At 44.3% G+C, this 20,981-nt stretch overlaps 1 protein-coding gene across 10 annotated transcripts in view; it reads left to right on the forward strand.

Moving 5' to 3' along the window:
* Positions 1-20,981, forward strand: part of Pkp4 (plakophilin 4) — a 200,514-nt gene that overhangs the window by 152,955 nt on the left and 26,578 nt on the right. For all 10 annotated transcript variants that reach the window (XM_052182511.1, XM_052182512.1, XM_052182509.1 and 7 more), the window contains 5 exons: positions 1,518-2,073; positions 5,002-5,190; positions 6,636-6,859; positions 13,965-14,093; positions 15,308-15,521. In XM_052182511.1, coding sequence (XP_052038471.1) covers positions 1,518-2,073; positions 5,002-5,190; positions 6,636-6,859; positions 13,965-14,093; positions 15,308-15,521 — 1,312 coding nt within the window. The remainder of the gene's footprint in view (positions 1-1,517; positions 2,074-5,001; positions 5,191-6,635; positions 6,860-13,964; positions 14,094-15,307; positions 15,522-20,981) is intronic.

Here is a 20,981-nt window from a genome sequence, read left to right on the forward strand (position 1 = left end):
CTGAACCCCTGGATGTTCATCTGTGGGTGGCTCCCTACCCCAGCTGCTCTCTCACCTCACTCTTAGATAATTGCCTTAGCAGCAACTTTATCCTTAGTCACGATCATGTTATTAAAAGGTAAAAACTAATATTAAGTTGATTTTTGTCCCTAAAGCTGAAACAGTAGGTTTCTGTGAGGTAACTTGCATGTAGTTTGGACAGTGTATTATCTAACAATATGCTGAATATTGCTCCATTTGTCAGGGCTAGCACTGATAGCACCAAGCACACTTCGAGCTCTAGCTGTGTACTGCTCTTTAAAGGCCAGTTGTATTGCCTTGTTGAGTTTCCACATTCTTCCCTCCCCAAATCCCCTTAGTGCCTCCATTACTGTCCCCAAAGTGTCAAGGCTAAGCCCACTTGCGACATTTCAGCTGGCAGGTGGCTTGCGACCCTTGGAGGCAAAGCACACATTCTCTGTGGCATACGGGGCTACAGAAGTCCCTGCCTCTTTCCTCACTATCCCAACTCAAAGTAGGCAGAGGTGGCTGGCAGCCGGACTCTGCAAGCACTCTAACATGAACAAAGCAGGGCCTGGCATCCAGGCTCATCCTCAGCCTGCCTGCCTTTGCCCCGTGCCCGATCTCCTCAGCCACTTCTCCAGCCCAATTCCCCCATCATTGCACAGCCTCGAGAAAGGTACTTGATAAGCCATTGTGTTTGTGAAAGCCTACGGATTCATAGCCCATAGCAGAAATGTTCGTTTTCCATTCTGGCCTTTTCCAGCTGGCCAAGACCAAAAGCCAACAAGGGCTTAGAGCATCCCTTCTGGAACAGACTCACGGGTGTCTCACTCATGTCTCTAAAGCCAACAGCTAACTAAAGCCAAGAGCTCATAGATCAGCCAAGGTAAAGCGAGTGTAGAGCTAGAGGATTTGGCCTGTCTGGCCAGACTCCTCCTTGAACTGAATTATCAAGGGAGAGCTGGACCCAGGCGCTATCCAAACGTTCTTGCATTAGACACTGGAAAAATATATGTCCCACAAGTTAACAGAGCCAGCTCATAAAGACCAGCCATCCATAAATACTCCTCAGCTACATTTAGGCTGAGAGATGAAATAGATATATTTTTCGTTTTATACAAAATGCACTGCCTTGGCCACAGTCTGACTTGCAGGGAATAATGCCAGCACATGGTCCTGGGGCCGCCCACGTTCGTAAGTCATGTGTAGCACTTGGTGTAAAGTATTGCATGTGTCAGAAGATGCAGAGGCAACAAGTGAAAACTGTAAAGACCAAAAGAAGGGCTATTAAGTGTCTTCAGAACTTCCACTGACTGGTCGTAGTATTCAAATTAAATCTCCAAAACTAAATAAATAAAGCAAAAGCTAAGATCCTTCTCAAAAGCAGAGAAGAATCTCAGATGCCTGCTATAGTGATGTCACATTCTGTGTGAGTTATGTGCGTTTTTATTTCTGTAATGACAATGGACGCAAAACCCTGGATAAATCCATTCTCTTTTCTCCCCTCTCATCAGCCATCAGTAGCCAATCGGGCCATGCGAAGAGTTAGTTCAGTTCCATCTAGAGCACAGTCTCCTTCTTATGTTGCCAGCACAGGCGTGTCTCCTTCAAGGGGGTCACTGAGAACTTCTCTGGGTAGTGGATTTGGCTCTCCATCAGTGACGGACTCCCGACCTCTGAAGCCCAGTGCTTACTCCTCCAGCACACTCCCTGCGCAGCCACAGCGGGCCGCCTCTCCATACTCACAGAGACCCGCCTCCCCAACCACCGTGCGCCGGGTCGGGTCTGTCACCTCCCGACAGACCGCCAATCCCAACGGACCAGTCCCTCAGTACCAGACTACCACCAGGGTGGGGTCCCCACTGACCCTGACTGATGCCCAGACTCGCGTAGCTTCCCCATCCCAAGGCCAGGTGGGGTCATCGTCCCCGAAACGCTCTGGGATGACCGCCGTACCACAGCACCTGGGACCTTCACTGCAAAGGACTGTTCATGACATGGACCAATTCGGACAGCAGCAGTATGACATCTATGAGAGGATGGTTCCACCACGGCCAGACAGCCTGACAGGTGAGGGCAGGTGACAGCCCTGTACAAACCCGGGGAGTGAGTCCTCCCTGTGCCTATGTGGAAATGGTGGTCACTGGGGAAAGGCAGAGTGGTCTTCTCTGAAAAGTTATACTGTAAGCATGGGGTACTTATTTTTCAAGCATTCTCCTTTTATGCTTGACGCTATGTAACTCATGCACAGAACCTTGTAAGGCATCTAAATGTACCTCAAAATACGGTGCATAAAGTGTGACTGTATGTGCGTGCGTGCATGCACACACGTTGTATTTTAAGAGTTGATTATAACCTTAAGCTCTTGTTAGTATTTTTTTTCTAAGGCAGGGATTTAACATCTAGTCTTACACCTCTATACACCCTCATGATATATTAAAGAGTGTTTGAATTTATCTTGAGGAATGCTGTAGTTGTGCATGCTAAAATATGAATCTCATACCCTGCTGTTTTGATGGGCACCCTGATGGGAAATGAACAAAACCCTTATGAATTTCTCTTAAATGCCATTTGGATTAAATTAAAAAGACCCCAGGTTCCTGACATTCTGTCTGTCCCCTTTGGGAGATTTCCATAAAAGATTTTCTACTTTCTGTAATGACATTATTCTTTTTAATAAGAGTAATTTTTCTTCCAAAAACCTTAGGCATAGGACCAGGGATGTAGGGGTGGTAGAGTGTGTGCCTAGTCCTGTGTGAGGCCCTGGGTTTGATCCTGTACATTGCCAGAAAGATTTTTATAAAACACGATCTATACAGAATGAAGAAACCTGAACCATAAGTTGAAATGAAGAGCAGATGTCTCCAGCTCCACACCAGTCCCATCTTCCCATGTAGTCAACATGTATGTGTGACACATGAATGTGCACATGTGTTGTACTGCATTTTCTTCTGCACAGGGGAGTTCCTGGCACACGTATCCTCTGTGCCCTTCTCCTGGTGTGTCTGAGAGCGTGCACTCTGTGAACGATGCACAGTTCTCCTGTGCTTCCTCATTCAGACTTACTGGCTTGCTTCCATGTTACTGGGCATTTGTCTGTTTATCATTCTTAGCTGCCAGCGCCACACTCTTTCATATAAATGAGTGTAATGTTACCTGTGGAATCTGTTTGCCAAAGCTGACTTCCTGCATCAAAGTCTGTGCATGCCTTGAAAGAGACTGTCACATTGTCGCCAAGGCTTCCTGCACTTGTGTCTTAGGAACTGTAACTTGAGTGTGCAGGCTCCCTTTCCTGTCGCCAGCACTTCCTGTGATCCAGTCTGGTGGGTAAGATGCTGTACCTGGGGCATCACTAGGTTGTGATTCAGGTGAAGAGCCTATGTTTATCTATTTATCATAAAACATACTCAGTTTTTATAATGTATAAGAAGTTTTTATGCTTGAGATAACATTGTTTCTTCATTGTGTTTCTTGCTACTTTGCTTTTTTAATTAAACTTTTAATATTTTGAGAATAAAATTAATATATTTTTATCTTGCAGCCTCTCGAACATATGAAACCTTTGTAAAGCTTTCTGATTTAACAAATTCTTAGGAAGCATTTATAGTGAACCTGAATTGAGCTCAGAGAAACTCCTTGCTGTGAAATGACTCTGTATGCTGTGTGTCGTAAAAAGAAACTTTTTTGGTAGCAAGTGAGAAGCAGACTTCCTAATAAAAATTTAATAAGTTTAATTTGCTAAAATTTATCCTCCAACTCTGTACATACTGCTATATCCCAGTACGTGGAGTATCTTTGAAATATATTAATTCACAAGTGGTTTTTATGGGAAAACAGTGGAAAGTTAGTTAATGGTACTAAAATCTGAATATTATCAGCAAACTAATAACACTTATGAAATACTATTTTACTATTTGTGGTCATTAAGTTTTCCTTTTCTCAAAAAGCAAAAAAACAAAAACAAACCATTTAAACTTGTCCTTATAGAAACTCATAGCTCTGTCTCGTTTACTATCTTTCTAGAATAAAGAAATACAAAGATACAAATTAATTAACATTACATTATTTAAAATATTTTTATTCAAACCAAAACATTTACAGATGGGGATCACAATAGACAATTTCAAATTAAATCAGCACGTGCTATATTATGCTGGTCACACGTCTGTGATTTGTCACCATTAGTAAGTAAAACCTGTCGTTTCATTAGTAATATTAACTAAAATTCCCTCCCAATTGTAAGCCAAAGGAAGTCAGCATTTGCTTGCTTGTGAAAGAAACACTGAAGGTAACAGTAATTGCAAAAGGACCAGTCCCACCTGTCAATTCAGTTAATCAAATCACAACTAAAAGCAAGTGGGGTGGGCCGTTGAGATGGCCTGCAAGATTCAACCCCTGCTCCCTGCACAGTGAGAGGACAGAATTGCATCCACGGTTGGTGTGAGCAGAGTGGGCTCTGTCTGCTGAGGTGGAGGTCTGCAGGCATCAAAGAAGGGCCGCACCACTGCTAGCACAGCTGTGCACCATTCAAAATACAGCCAGCGGTGTGTCAGCCTGTTTTGTTTGGGTGCAAACATAGGATGTACTTAACACACTAAGCTATAGATGGTGTCACCATGCGACACTCTCATGGGAACACATGGTCCATCCCTGACCAAGACGTCATTTGCTCTTTAAGTGGTGATTACAGAGAAGCAGGCCATGCTCTGGTTGGACACCATTGTAAAGTAACCCATAGTTGGAGAATGAATTTTAGCAAATTAAACTTAATAAATGTTTTATTAGGAAGTCTGCTTCTCTCATACTACAAAGAAAGTTTCTTTTTTTAAAAACACACAGCATACAGAGTCATACTAGGCCTTCCTTCCTATAAACCTTGAGCGGGTTTTTGTCTTCAAGCTTACACATGTCCTGTTGATTAGGACTCGGACGGGGTGTGTGGTTTTAAGCCCGCCACGATTTTCTCAGTTGTTGACAGTGCCACGTTCCCGTTTCTAGGCTTACGGAGTTCCTATGCCAGTCAGCATAGTCAGCTTGGGCAAGACCTCCGGTCAGCCGTGTCTCCTGACTTGCACATCACTCCTATATATGAAGGGAGAACCTACTACAGTCCAGTGTACCGCAGCCCAAACCACGGGACCGTGGAGCTCCAAGGATCGCAGACGGCACTGTACCGCACAGGCTCAGGTGGGCCCCGTGTCCTGCTTCCCTGATTCACTTGACCCAACAGGAGAGAGATTTTATCAAGATTGGGTTCTCCATTCGAAGAAAATCATGTTGCACATTTACTTGTCAGATAAGCAACTGTGACAGCAAATCAATAAACAGTAAAACAGAAGTTCATTTAGCACGCACTTAGGGGTAAAATATTTTTTAAAGTAGTGTAATCCAATCAATGAAGGTAGGGATTATGCTGTTAATTTAGGGATAAACTTTTAAAGCTGTAAATATAGTTCCTCCGGATTAGACTCATATCACATAGAGAAAGGCAAACATTTGCTGAAATCCTTCTTTGTGATTTTTGTTGCCGGAAGCAAGTGTCGAAATAATCCAGATGAGTGACTTGCTGTCTGTTAGCAGCCCTGGAAGGGAAGACCACCCGGTGTCACTCTTTTTCAGTGTGGGATTTCCTGTGAGAGACTCACACCAAGACAGAATGCAGGCAGAGCATGTTCAATCAACGGATTGCTGAGCCTCACACCCACTCCTTACCTTTTGTCTTATACCATGGGTTCTGCTAAATCTGAAGTTGGAAGCTGTGGCGTTTGTGGTATTCGTTGCCAGAGGTGCTTCAGGGTGGCTTGAGAGGTCTCTGAGGTAGCTTCAAGCATCTGGGAAAGCCTGCATCTTACAGCGTTAGAGTATGCCCACTGAAGCCCGGCCAGCAGTGCAGCCCTCCGGGTACAGGCACGTCGCTAGAGAAGAGAGGACCAGAGATGGACAGTTCTGCCCACTGAAAGATCTCAGTGAGAAAGGTTCCTGGGTTCTGACTCTATACCCAGGAATTCCTGTGAGAGGACCAGGGAAAGGGGACCAGCCTTGCTGACTCCTGAGAACAGCAGTGAACGACACACCTCCTTCCTTTATCAGGAGAGAAGTGTTCAGAGCAGCACACAATTGTTTTGTCCATCATATCGTTTAGTAATTTCTAGAAAAAGCCATAGAATTAAAATCTGTCTTGTGACATTAATTTTTTCCCAATATTACCAAGATCCATAGATGTAGAAGTAAAGTATACATAAAAGAAATAGAATATTTTAAAACTTAAAGGGTTATTTATAAATTTCAGAAAAGACCTTATTTTTAATCACTAAATTATAGTTATGAAATGATACCATTCATTTCTGAGATTAATGTCTTGTAATTTTACTGAGATTTTAATTTTCTAAATCTTAATGTAGCCAAGTCCATAAGCAGATGCCTAGCTTCACTGGCTTTCTTTTCTGTACCTCATTTAGTCCTTAAGCTAGGTTTATGAAATCCAAAAATAAACAGCCAGCGCAATTGCCAAATGTTTAATCCTGTTTAAAAGTAAAAAAAAAAAAAAAAAAAAGTAAAAAAATATATGTATGTTTGAAAAGTGTGACTCTGTGGAGAACATACTAATCTGTCCTAAAATGCTGATTTTGCAGTCGGTATTGGAAATCTGCAAAGGACGTGCAGCCAGCGAAGCACCCTTACATACCAAAGAAATAACTATGCCCTGAACACAGCAGCTACCTATGCGGAGCCCTACAGGCCAGTACAGTACCGAGTCCAGGAGTGCAGCTACAACAGGCTGCAGCATGCAGGGCCAGCTGACGACGGTGCCACGAGGTCCCCATCAATAGACAGCATTCAGAAGGACCCCAGGCAAGTACCAGAGGGACGCCACAGTGCCCGCAGTACACACTAACCACTTCCACTGTTTTGCCTTCTTAACCTGTCGAGCCCAGTAGGATAGTAATTCCTTTTCTCTGTTACTTCCACCGGTGTAGGTCACTGAGGCTGACTTCATTTTTCAAAGCTGATTGCTTCTTTCCGTACTTTAATTATAGCTTAGAGAACTCTCAGATCTGTGGGCATGTGCATAGCGGTCATCATGTAGGTTTTTACTCAGGCAGCTACCTGGGAGGGAGGGCCTGTGTGAATTAGACAGAAGACTGAGAAAGTTAAATTTAAAAAGATGAGTGTATATTTCCTGTTGGGTTAATCAGTGATGGCTAGAGCTTTTAGCAATGAGGTCCTTTAAGAAGCTTTGCACCATTTAGAAGAAGATGACATATAAAAAATTCTTATCTCACAATCAAAACTATTTGACAGATAGTAGGTATGTATGTATTCTTATTTTAGTTTGTTTGGCCACCTAGCTGACACTTTGCATGGTCAGCACAAGCCACTTGGTACTTACTGAGTCTTAACAACTGGCCTCCTCCTCAGTGAAAGCCATTTTAAAAATTCAGAAAATATGTTTCAAGCCTAAAGGAATTTTCATTTCTGAAAGAACAGAATCATTACTAAGTTTTGAACAACTTTGGTGTTATTTTAAGGTGGAGATTATTAGCAAGATTTCATTCACTCTCCACCCACAATTGTCTCACTGGGAAGTTGCTATAATTATCCATTTGAATTTAACAACCTACCAACTTATTCTAATGACTGAGCTAAAATTAGTGAGGCTCTGGTCACTGAGTAAGCAAAGGTGCTTTAGAGGCTCGGGAGGCCACTGACTCACTGAAGCCACAGCATGAGTTGCCTTCAGACCTGGGCGTACATGTCGGTTTTGTAGGCCTGGTTTCCCATTCTGGGCTATCATAAGGGGTTTTCATTTTATAATAGAGGGGTTTTTTTTTATTAGTATAGCACCTTATGTATTATTGTCAGAAAAATTCTTATCTTATTTAATTTTCTAAAATCTTGACAATGACAAAATTCTGTGGTACCCAACACATACAGAATTTCCCCAAGGTATTCACAATTCAGGATAATTTAATACCCTAGTTATACCTGCAAGATAATAAATAACAGCCGCCTGTGAGGACAGGGAAGTGTGATTGGAGTTCTAGTTGAAGATGTGCTCTGGAGGCCTCAGCTTTGACCTCCGTGTGAACCGTTCACTGTAAACAAACGTTTGGCGGATGGTGATACACTGTGCTATTGTGCTGTGATAATTTCTTAGTCTAGCACATAAACTGTTAGGGCAAGCTCAGATTGTGTGCTGCCTCACTCGGTGCCACTCGGAGCTGTTTAGCAGAAGGCCATTCTACAGTGACAGGTACGGATCCTGGGATCCCACTGAATGAAGACTGAGTATTCAAATCAGCGTCGGAGGCTCATGACAACTGCTACTCCTCAGCTGTGAGAATAACAACGTGACGTTTGCATTAGTCTCCACCTTACTGTTTTTACTGCATAATTAGCCTGGCACATTGTCTGTGAGATGGAAACTGTTGATGCTTACTGTGCAGAAGGGAATCTGTAAGGATTTTGTTTCTAGGTTTGGTGGGTGTTGTTTGTTTTTCATTGTTTCCATGGTGTTTAGTCTTTTTGAGACAGTCTGTTGCTCTGTAGCTCAGGCTGGCCCGGGTCTCACGGTTTTCCTGCCTCCTTCTCTTACCTTCATGCTAGGTTACAGATACGTGCCACCAGGCCCAACTATGACTTAAAAACCAACAAACCAAAGGGTCTCAGCCTGGAAATTAGATACAAAGAGTTTGTTGTACAAATCGTTTGTCTGCACAGACTCAGAGGAGAGAGCATCCCATGTGGAAGATGGTGCTCCTTCAGTGCTGGCCTCTTCCCCCAGATGGCCCTTTCTCTATCCCTGGCCTTTATGTCACTGTCATATGCATTTGAACACCTATAATATAGTGTTATACTGAAAAATGGTCACTATAGAAGAAGTAAAAGCAAATATTTTAAAATATTCACCCTTCCCACTAAAGATCTTCCTATAAAACCAGGCCTCCATCTTGTCTCGCCTCCAGAAGCCTGAAGAATTTGGTTCGAGTTCTTTTAGCCTCAGTTTATCTTAAATGGTTTTGTCTTGATTTTCAGGATATTTTTGCTACATATAAAATACAGGATTTATAAGTGTGATTTTTTTTTTCTTTCAGTACTTTAAAAGGTGTTATTCATTGTCTTCAGACATCTGTTGTTTTTTGGTGAGAAATAGACATTATTGTACTCTTCTCGTTCTGTCACCCGCTTTCTCTCTGTCTCAGCTTCCTTTGTCCCCTCGCTTCTGGCAGTTCTGCTCTGACGCTTGCCTGCGGGGCTCTGCATCTGACCGGATCGGGATTCTGAGACTCTGAATGTACATTGATGGATTTGCCCAAATTTGAAAAAAAAAAAAATCAGCTTTTATTTCTTTAAATTCTTTGCTACCCTCTAGCCCCTCTTCTCCTCCTGGGATCCTAGTCACAAGTGTAGAAGTCGCCCTGTGGTCCTGAGCAAGCTCCTCTGGCTGGATAGCTCCTAGGCGGCCCTCACACATGCCGTGCCTTTTACTATAACCTCATGTGTTTGGCTTATGCTTTTTTCTTTCTTTCTTTCTTTCTTTCTTTCTTTCTTTCTTTCTTTCTTTCTTTTTAAATTTCTTTTTATTTCATCTACTTTTTTTTTCCTTTTTCTCCTCTTTTGTTTCTTTTTTTAAGCATCACCCTGGTTGTTTTTCTGTAGTTTTCATGTCCCGCCTGCTCACTCACTGCGTCACACGGTCTTCTCTTTGGTGTGGTTGGCTTTTGTGACGGGGTCTCACTGGACCTTGCAGACTGCCCTGAAAGAGTCCTGCATCTGCTGGATCTCGGGGCCCCACCACCACACCCAGCTTCTCCTTTTTTTTTTTAAGTCTTTGAACACAAATGGAGCAACTTCACATTCTTCCTCTGAACAGTCCAGGATCAGGAACCTCTCTCATTCTGTTTGTAGTGTTGCTTTTTGTCACAACATCTCCAGTGATTTTTGACTATCTGCTGGTTGTTGTGAACAAGGAGACCTGGATTAGATGATTTCTTGCTACAGTACTAAATTTCTTGTGGCAGATAACTAAGTTACTAGCAGATCCTAGTGACTGGGCCAGCAGTGCTCTTTCCCTTTGAGAGTTCTAGTTCAGACGTGGGGGATCCTAGTCACAAGTGTAGAAGTCGCCCTGTGGTCCTGAGCAAGCTACCTAGAATATCAGTCGGCCTTATTTTGTGGCTTGGCCCTAGCTGCTCATAAGCCTTTGTGGGATTGTGACTTTAATTCTGAGATACTCACGTCTGTACTCCAACAAGGCTGGAGTTCAACATTACCTACCGTGCGCTCAACTCTGCCGTACAGTAGTTACTCTGCACCAACCAGTCTGTTCTCAATGTCCTGTCTATACCTTCTGACATTCTTAGCACCAACAAATTCCAGTCAATCCCGACCTCCTGTCCTCCCTCATCCCCACTCCTAACCCAGTGCTGTACCATTTCTAAGCAAAAGGCCAGGTGACTGTGGAACTCCCTGGGTGCTGTCTCATCTCAAGGATTTCTTCCTTGTGTCACTGTCCTCGACTTTGCAGTCGTCTATGGGACATCACATTCCGAACTATAGCTAAACACAAAGTCAAGGCTTGGGTGATGCTGAGTCGAAGCATCTCCATGATGCCGGCACCAGCCATTGCCCTGCTCGTGTGGAAGCCACTGCCCTGCCAGCTGGTCCTCCTGGCTCTCGGCAGTGTCAGAAAATCTTAACCATCACTGTACCGCTTAAAGAGAAAAACAATGTTTGCAATGAATGTGAGTCATCAGAGAGGATTAGGCCACACTCCTGGCCCCCTGTCAGTTACAGCTCAGCCTCACACAATAGACTTTACAGAGATTGTAATCATAAATGTTTTTAATCATAAATGTTTAACACCGTTGAGTGTAGAAAAGGGAGGCTATTAAAAAAATGTTCCTCCTGGAAATCAGTCTGGCGGTTCCTCCGAAAAATGGGCACCTCACTTCCAGAAGATCCTGCTATACCACTCCTGGGCATATACCCAGAGGATTCCCCACCATGTAATAAGGATACATGCTCTACTATGTTCATAGCAGCCCTATTTATAATTGCCAGATGCTGGAAAGAACCCAGGTATCCCTCAACAGAAGAGTGGATGCAAAAAATGTGGTATATCTACACAATGGAGTACTATTCAGCCATTAGAAACAATGAATTCATGAAATTCTTAGGCAAATGGATGGAGCTAGAGAACATCATACTAAGTGAGGTAACCCAGACTCAAAAGGTGAATCATGGTATGCACTCACTAATAAGTGGTTATTAACCTAGAAAACTGGAATACCCAAAACATAATCCACACATCAAATGAGATACAAGAAGAAAGGAGGAGTGGTCCCTGGTTCTGGAAAGACTCAGTGAAACAGTATTCGGCAAAACCAGAACGGGGAACTGGGAAGGGGTGGGAAGGAGGACAGGGGAAGAGAAGGGGGCTTACGGGACTTTCGGAGAGTGGGGGGGGGGGGGTAGGAAAGGGGAAATCACTTGAAATGTAAATAAATTATATCGAATTAAAAAAATTAAAAAAAAAACAACAAAAACAAAAACAAAAAATGTTCCTCCTTGGAAAGCCTCATTTGATTGTTACTAAACACCATCACACTTAACTTCCAGAGCCTTCTCTCACACAGGCAGACAGAGATAATAGTTTGACCTCTCTTACTTTATACTGTGCTCTGAAACTCAGCTGATTTCCAAAATAACAGTGAAGGGCCTAGGGCTTCAGCCCAAGTAATGTAACTCCAGTCCTTACGATGTTTTGTCTACTTTTTGTCTGTATGTGTGGCGTGCATCCCATGTATGTGCGTGCATGTGTGGGGGTGCACATAGATGTGGAGGCATGCAGGGGCTAAGGGCACCTGCTTGGAACCCTCTTCAGTGGCCCATTCGCCTTGTTCAAGCTCTCACAGAAATGGTGAGTCTGCTAGCCGACTTTCTGTGGGGATCCCATCTCCCCCTTCTGAGGCTAGGGTGCAGGCAGACTGGCATAGCTACTGAGCACTGTGTGGGTTCCAGGGAATTCTTAGATGACTTAACTGCCAGGCAAAGACTGTTTCCCCATTTCAAAACTTGTGTTTACTTTCTAGTTTCTTTAGTCAGGAACACATAGACTACATGTTTCTCTAACTCCCACTTACACACCAAGCCCGGTTCCTTGTCAGTATCCAATGATACTCAGTAGTGCTTGCCTCAGCAGGACCAGTAATAGCAAATGATGGACCTAGATGCACATAAACTGGATAAATGCTGACGTGTGCCAGGGCCACAAAGGGCACTGGGGGCCGTGCCAGGGCCACGTCTTAATCGGCATCTGTAGCTTTAGCAGCCATTGGCAATTACTGTAGCTTACCACGGACACTCCATATATTCATTTGCTTGGGTGTTATTTGTGAATATGTTCAGGTAGGAAGTGAAAGTCCCTTTGAAGTAGACTGCAGAATTAATGCCCTGGAGCCTTCCCAGTCCATGTGACTCTGGGCTCTATAAACTCTAGGGGGATGGGCAGGGAGGCTTGTCTTGAGTTTAAAGCTAGCAGGAGCTAGAGAGGAAGACCCTGAGTCAAAGGACAAGGAAGAAAAAGATTTAAAATATTTCAACGTTCTTGAGAGGTTTTTCTTAGACTTTTCAAGTAGCCCTCAGTGTACCCCTGCCTCTGTAGGCTGTTACTGCTCAGATCCCCCGTAGACCATTTACGTTGCCTGCTTGTTTTAGTGGTATCGTGTACTATGGTATCTGACTTCTTTTGCTTAAAACAAAGTCAGTGCACACTGCTGAGTATACCAGTAAACCCACTTCCATTGGCAGGTAGCGTTCCATTACATAACTGCATCAGGGTTGACTTCTGCCCCCTTGGTGGAGCATGGGGAGACCTCCAGATAGCCCACTGCAAGTGGCACTTTTAGGTAGTGGCCATGTACAGAAGCGCAAGCCACCAATAGAAGTCTCAATTGGTTATTAATATGAAAAGTGGTTTTTATCAATTTACTCAATGTGAATTCATTATTTCCATTAAAGTTGAATGGCATCCCTTGGTGGGAGTCTACATATTTGTTATTACGTGAACCATTGCCTTCATGTAAAATGGACATGTTGGCAAAAATCTTAAGTAGTAGGCTGGTCAGATGACATAAAATTGTGACAGTATGATGCTACCAGAAAAGAAAGTAGAAAAGAATCTATTATTAAGGGTAAATGTATGCTCATATCATTATACAACACCATGGTAGAGATGCGCAGGTGCTGCCCGGCCGTTCACTGGCTATGACCTCAGGTGCACTCATCAGGAGCCAGGAGTAAGAGAGATCACAGCGGGAGCGTCTGACACAGGAAATGTATTCCTGTCTCTGCGCGCACTACTTAATGATGATACACATTCTGGACACTATAAAGGTCAAGCGGGTTCGGAGGTGGTGTTCCCTGCACATAGCATTTCTGGCAAGTTCCTTTTTTTTTTTTTCTTTTTCACGCTCCTCTGTGTTTCTGTCTCATGATCACAGCAACTATAACTCTGAGGGTTTCCAAACAGTCATCGTGATGTCCCACCATATCTGTGGTTAGCAGCTGGTAACAGCTTTGTCCTTTGCTGTCAGGCCTTCCTGTTCTCGGGGGTGACATCTCACTCAGCTAAATCATGCTTCCATACCTGTACATTGCATCTGCTGCATTCTTAGAAGGGTAGAAAGGCAGGAAATGAAAGTCTGGAGGAGGACCACTGAACTGGAAAACCGCCCATGGTTCCCTGACCCTTCCTCTGTCTGTGCACCATGATTTCTTTAAGATCACAAGCATTTCAGCCTCTGCATACATTGATTGGGAAAAATTATTTTCAAATAGATTAACATTGAGATTTTTGTAACTTCTCATGTCTGCCTTTGCTGAACTTGTCCTCCTGTCAGAAATGTGGCCTTCCTCTCAGCTTCCCTTCTGATGCTGTGCCTCCTCCCTGTAGGGAGTTTGCCTGGCGCGACCCTGAGCTGCCAGAAGTCATTCACATGCTGCAACACCAGTTCCCGTCCGTCCAGGCAAATGCCGCAGCCTACCTCCAGCACCTGTGCTTTGGGGACAACAAAGTGAAGATGGAGGTAAGAGCCCCAAGCCCGCCATGACCTGGGCACACCGCACCTTCCACTTAGCAGCTGCTTCCTTTCTATTTTAAAATGCCTGGAGGTGTGGGGGACTGGAAAGATGGCAGGTAAGAGTGGCTGCTTAGGTTTGATTGGGAGCACCCACGTGGCAGCTCACAGGCATCTGTTACACCACTTAGCAAGGATCCAGTGCTCTCTTCTGGCTTTTGTGGGTACTGCACATACATGTTGCACATGCACACACACACACACACACACACACGCACGCACGCACGCACACGTGCATTCATGCACAGCCAAAACACCGAACATAGAAAATGTAAAAATAAAAAGAATTACTAAATGACTGGGTTGAGGGTATTGTCAGTGGCACAATATGTGCTTGCAAAGCCCTATGTTCAATCCTTAGCACAATAAAAAATACTAAAAAGTAACATTTCTTTTTGAAGTGACATTAATTTCAGATTCAAGCTTACTTCTTGACGCTATATTTTATTGCCTCTCAGGAAAGCCTGGGAGAGTGGACTGCCTGGGGTGTGCCCACCCTGTCAGAGCTTATCCACTTAGTTAGCATGTTTATAAACCATCAAGCAAACATCAATTTAACCCGAGCTTTAGAAATATTTTCAAAGAATCTGCATTCACTGAACTAGGGAGTTAGTGTATCTCAGGTTCTGGTCAAGACAAGTGTTTTGGTGTTTATGGAAATGGTAATTTACCTGTTACTGGCCAATGTTCAGTAGCATGCAGATTCTTTTAATACTTCAGACCTTATCCTCCCGCAGTGACATTGATTATCTGCTCAGTCTGTAAAACAGCGGAACAGCTGCAGACCTGAAGGCAGACTAAATAAAGCTTAGCAGCACACAAGTAAATACGAAGTCACAAATGGAGGAAGAGGCTGTGAGCCCACAAGTACCCCGGATAACCAGGGCTCTCGGTCCTTCCTGTGGCCTCTGAGCTCTGTGGGCCACACCTGGGAATTCACTCCACACATCCCTGCAGGGAAAGTGTCAGGCCCAGTGTGCGTGCAGGTGCCAGTCCCCGGATCTCCCTCTTTCTAAGCCCTGTGCACAGGAAAGGAGCGCTCTCTTAGAGACTGTCCTTAGAATTTTTGGCAGGTGTATCCCATGATCTCACCATAGCAGATTGTGCAGCCGCCAGTCTGTCGCATATCACTCGGGCCTGGTACCTAACTTTTCTCGTTCCAGGTGTACAGGCTAGGGGGAATCAAGCATCTGGTTGACCTGTTGGACCACAGGGTGTTGGAAGTTCAGAAGAATGCTTGTGGCGCCCTTCGAAACCTCGTGTTTGGCAAGTCTACAGACGAAAATAAAATAGCAATGAAGAACGTGGGTGGAATCCCTGCCTTGCTGCGACTGTTGAGAAAATCCATTGATGCAGAAGTGAGGGAGCTTGTTACAGGTGGGTAGAGAGCATGGTCTTGTCTAGAGGCAGTGCTGGAACAGTCTAGACTGTGCCCTACACCGTGGCATTGAGAAGGCCTTGGAAGCAGAGCTGCAAGTGATAGCTGAAGTGCTGGGCAGGTGGGTGGGGCCAGCTGTTGCTCACAGCTGGGAGGCATAGCAGCATTCTAGCATATCAGCTGATGTGCGGATGCACGTAGGTGCTCAGGCTAGTTCCCTTGCCTAACTGGCTGATGTTTCACGGTGGTCCTCACATCCCTAATGTGTGTTTTCTTTTCTGTTTTTCCCTCACTAATTTCTCACAGAAGAAATAAGGCCTTTCTGGACTTTTAGTGCTAAGTTTTTCCTTGCATGAAATTCTTATATTGTCAAAGAATATAAGATCTCAAAGAATTTATAAGATCTAATGCAAAACAGAAAGAAAAGTACACAAAGTTCCGTGATTTCCTTTTCCTGTTTTATTTCTTAAAGGCAGGTCAGGTTGGTTTGCAGTAGAGACAGTGTGCACGTGAGAAGGGCTCGTGTGCTTCTGCTTGGGGCACACTTGGGTGCCAGCCTCTCATTTAGTCGCCCCTGTATGCCGCACACTTCCCTTTGTGTAGAGCACAGGGTTTCTTAAGCTGTGGGGCCTGGCCTCCAAGAGGGACATGGGAGATGTAGTTCAGAAACAGCTATATCCTATGCAGTCTTCCAATATAAAACTATAAACACCTTCTGGTATTTCTTCCAGAGCTTTCTGCCTGAAGTTCTTTTGACTTCATTTTTTTTCAAACATACATATATGGTAGAGAAAATCAAGAATCATTTTATAACCACGTATTGTTGGCAGTACATCATTTTAAATGTAATGTTTGCTGATGAGGTGGTCCCTTCAAAATTCTGGAAAGGGGATGATCAGTCTGAAATGATCAAATGGATGATCAATATGAAAATGTATCCCTCAGATCTCTCATGCAGAGGATATAAAAAACATTTCCAGTTCCCAAAAGCTATTGCTTTCGGCTTGATTTCAGTGTAAACATTGGTTAATAGGAAACTACCAAGTCATACTATGCATCCAGGAAAATTGCTTGCTTGTGTGTGTGTATGTGTACACTTATGTTAACGCCCAGGGCCTAGGGAGAAAATGAAGTTAGTTGTTCCATTTCTCAGTTGTAACATTCAGTTGAACCAGACTTACCTGATGGTCATTCAGAAGAAATATGTAAGAAAAAGTGAACCCTGGTCTGTCTTCAAGCCAGAGAACATCTGGAGAGCCTTAAGTCCTTCCATTAACCTTCTCCAGAGCAGATTTTTACAAGTCGTTTAAATTGTACAACAACTTCTAAACACAAGCTGGAGCATCAAGGTCAATGCGTTTCTTATGAATGAGGAAGCAGGGAACACTGACGCTGGGGCTCATTCTGCCTAAGAGCCCCCTACAGCCAACCAGGCCCCTCTTACCCAAGAACCTTTAGTCTGAACTCCCCTCCTTGGAGAACCATAGCTGCCAGTGTAAAACCCGCCCTGAAACACAGCGCATCTCTCTGACTTCCAGTTCTGAGCCAATGCCATCCACAGAGAGGCAGTGGCTCTGAGGCTTGGTATTTGGCCTCTGGAGGTATAGACTAGGAGTTTGTTGGTGATAATAAAATCAGCTTCGAAACAAAATGTGTAAGGCCCACAAACTTGAATTCAAGCTGCTAGTGATTTGAAGAAATTACTATTCACTTGAAACTAGGTCTTCTGTTCTTCATAATATTAAGTAATTCAACCTAGTTATTAAATCCGAAGTCTCCCCCCTATGTCTTCTTTGTTTCTGTTTGGCAATTTTTACTATACAAGTGAAGAAATTTTAACTATTCTGAAAAATAGATGTTTTGCATTTACTTTAAATGTAATAACTGCCCAGGGCCTTGTATTTTTTGGCCACATATACACTTTTAAGGAAGAAAAAAAAACCTTTTTGCCAAGATTATTCTCCCAAGATAGTATGGTTGACTTTGCTAATTAAAATGGTTCTCTGACACATAGCATGATTCTTGTGTTTCTTTCATTGTGTTGAACATTTTTCCATAGTGAAATATTCTGTGATTTTCATGTACCTACTGCTGTGTGCATGGGTGCTTTGAGTCAATCTCCCTTCTCCAACGGGCGTTTTGCTATTACAAAAGCGGCCCAGAGTCCACCGTGCCCCTCCACAGCGCTGTGCAGTCAGTGTCTTCTCAGCCACAGCTGTGATCCCAAGGAAACATCTTGTCACTAAAAATAGTAGGATCACTTCATTTGTTCAAGATTAGTAAACTGTATTTCTGAGCTAGGAAATATGAGTTTAAACTTATCAGACATTCTGAAAACGCCCCGTGTTAAACTGTAGACACTGGAGACACTAGGAAGAATCTGGAGACCTGCCTTGTAAGGAGCTAGGTTTCCTGAAGCTCTCTCGCTATTCTTCCTTCCCAGAACACCAGTGGTAAACACCAGAGAACAGCCTTTGTTCCTCAGTAATCACAGACTGAGTTCATCCCACTTCTGTGTGCACTCTTTCCAACTTAGAGTGTGATTATTCATCCAAATGGCTAATAGAGTATTTCCACACTGACGGTTCTGAAATTTGAAATTCAAGCCATCCATTGCAGACGCCATGCAGAACATGTGCCACATTGTCCCTCCCTCGTCGCTAGCTCCATATTTCTTATTAGGTGATGGTTAATTTAAAAAAAAAAAAAAACTGCTAAGGAAAACCAGGTGATCAGGCAAAGGTTTAGCAAAAAGTAAGTCCTGACAAGAGTTGGATATTCATATAGAAAGAGCCGTGCGATCGCAGGATGAGAAATTCTATTCTTGCTTCTTTGACCTCAATAATATGCCTTCTCTACAGCTATTTGTTACCTGATCTAGACAGGAGGCAGTCCATGGCTTCCCTGCTTCTCTGGACCACTTGAGCTATTAGGAGCTGTGCATGTTATTTTCAGAAATTCAGCAACAGTCCTTCCCACTTGCCAGCCATAATTAGTAAGAATCCTTACCACCTGCTCTGCTTATAACAATAGCAATAAAACCATTCATCACCAATCTCCAGCCGCCCTCCCTCTTTCTCCGTTTCATTTCAAGCCATAAAAATTTGTAATGAGGAAATGACCAAAAAAAAATTTAAGTATAATTGGTACTATCCCAAAATAGTACATTATAGACGGGCAGCTCTTAGTGCATCAAGAACTTAGAACTTGAAAACTCCCTGAAGAAATCGCTATCCCAGCAGCACACCTGAGCACCCTGCAGCGTGGCTGAGAAACTCGGGCGCAGAGAGGTTGAGTTCCTGACTGAGGCTAACGTATTCCCTCCGCCAGCACAGGCTACTGAGACAGGCTAAACAGAAGCAACTCTGGCCATGTGAATGCCTGTTCTCAGATACTTCCCCTTCTATAGAGGTAGCAACAGGAGGAAATCTCAGGATCTTGAATTTTACCCCATATTATAAGGAACTCTCCTGGAACTCCAATACACTCGTGTCAAGCTAGTGACCTGGCATAATCCTAAAGTTTCAGCTCACTGCAGTGTGACTTTAGTCTTCTGAGTCTGTCAGGAGTGACAGTCTGAGTCTGGTGCACCCTTCTGCATGGAATAATAGGCCCTTATGTCAGAACGAGGCAACCAAGTGGGAAATTGAAGTCACGTGGAGTACTTGGTCAGCTAGCGTTGGTCAGAGGAGGGTTTCCCAGCAAGAGAGGCCTGTGGTGGTGGTGGTGGTGGTGGTGGTGGTGGTGGTGGTGGTGGTGGTGGTGGTGCACTGCCTGGGTAGCCCCGACAGCGGATAAATATGAGGAAGGTGGCCACACATGGGGAGACGCCATATCACACCCTCCCTCCGTGTTCCAGTCTTGGCCCCTGCCTGATTCCCCGCAGCTTACAGCATGACTCGCTTGTCGCAAAGCTTCTTCTGGTGAGTTAGTGCAGGTACAGATGAGAAAGTGTCCTTGGACACGCCAGTCAGAGTAGAGTATGCATCTCAGGTCAGTGATTCTCACCCTGCAGGCCACGGCCCTTTGGAGGTCAAATGACCCTTTCACAGGGGTCACATATCAGATATGCTGCATACCAGATATTTATATTACAGGTTATAACAGCAGCAAAATTAGTTATGAAGTAGCAATGAAAATAATTTGTAATGGGGGGGGAGGGTCATCACAACATGAAGAACTGTACTAAAGGGTCACAGCATTAGGAAGGTTGAGGTGAGGACCACTTCCTTAAGTGACTCTCTGAATAACTAACTCTTCACTCATATGACACTCTTTTGTCAGAATTTGTGTCACCAGCAAAACAAGGGTTAGAAGTGGGGGCCACTGCACTCCCTGCCAGCTCCGCTTTAGAGCCTTCCCCGGTTCCCTTCTGCAGCCTGCCTGTTCCATTATATCTGCTTCCAACAGAAGGAGCCGGCTCTATGTCCCTCGTGGGCAGCTGTCAGCATTCCTGAATTATAAGATTATTTCCTGAAGAAATGCCATTCCAGGGAACACTGAACTACACCACCACGTGGTATCCTTAATCTCCTCACAACACCCAAGTAGCAAAATTACCTCAGAAGAGAACATGCTGAAGTACAAATGCGATCCTACAGAGAGACGCCTAGGTGTTGGTAGATCAGGGTGTCATGACTGACCTTTGTGATTTGAAAATCCTAGAAACACAGATCAGTGCATATGTTCTCCTGACACCAAAGACCTAACCCTCTCATGACCTTCATGTGGGAGGAACTCTGAGTAGCAGAAGCAAACCCCTTAAGATTGAGTGTTTAGGCGGGGCCTCCCAGGGGCTGCTGGTGCTAACTTCTGTTCTCCACAGCTCCCCTGTAGGACCCTTTGTTCCCTCAGACTCAGCACCCTTGCTCCACCACAGCCACACCTGAGGGAGCTCTCCCACACCTGACCAACTGTGCATCTAAATGCACAAGGAATTCCAGGGAGCTCTGAGGTGAGCCAGGCAGAGCCAGGCCAAAGCCAGCTGAGCCAAGAGAAGGGCTCCCACCCAGAAGGCCTATCAAGAAGATGCCATGGCCCATGCCTTTAGGCCAAGAGCAGCTCTATGTGGTTGCTCTAGGGGCCATTGGGCCCTTCCCATTGATGTTGCCCCTTCAGAACCCTGGGAATTATTTTATGCTACCATGCTATTTTTTTCCTCAGAATTTATCCATAGAAAGGCATTTTTTTCTATAATTGACAGCAGTATTCTTGTCCCACTCATAATAATTGCCTTCCCATTATTCCAATTCCATTTCATTTTTATAATTTGCTGCCGGCATCGTGGCCCTGGTAGGAAGCTTGAGCGATTAGCCCGAAGCTGCAAATGGCAAGCCTTTGGGTGGCAGTGTTCTCTCCTCAGTACCCCTCCACTTCCTCATTCTGTCAACAGCCCCCTATTTTCACACATGCGCAAACCGTTGGCTCAAGCCCCAAGTTCTCACAGCTGGTTCTTTACC

This window comes from Apodemus sylvaticus, chromosome 5, assembly GCF_947179515.1.
Source record: "Apodemus sylvaticus chromosome 5, mApoSyl1.1, whole genome shotgun sequence".
Classification (NCBI taxonomy): Eukaryota; Metazoa; Chordata; class Mammalia; order Rodentia; family Muridae; genus Apodemus; species Apodemus sylvaticus.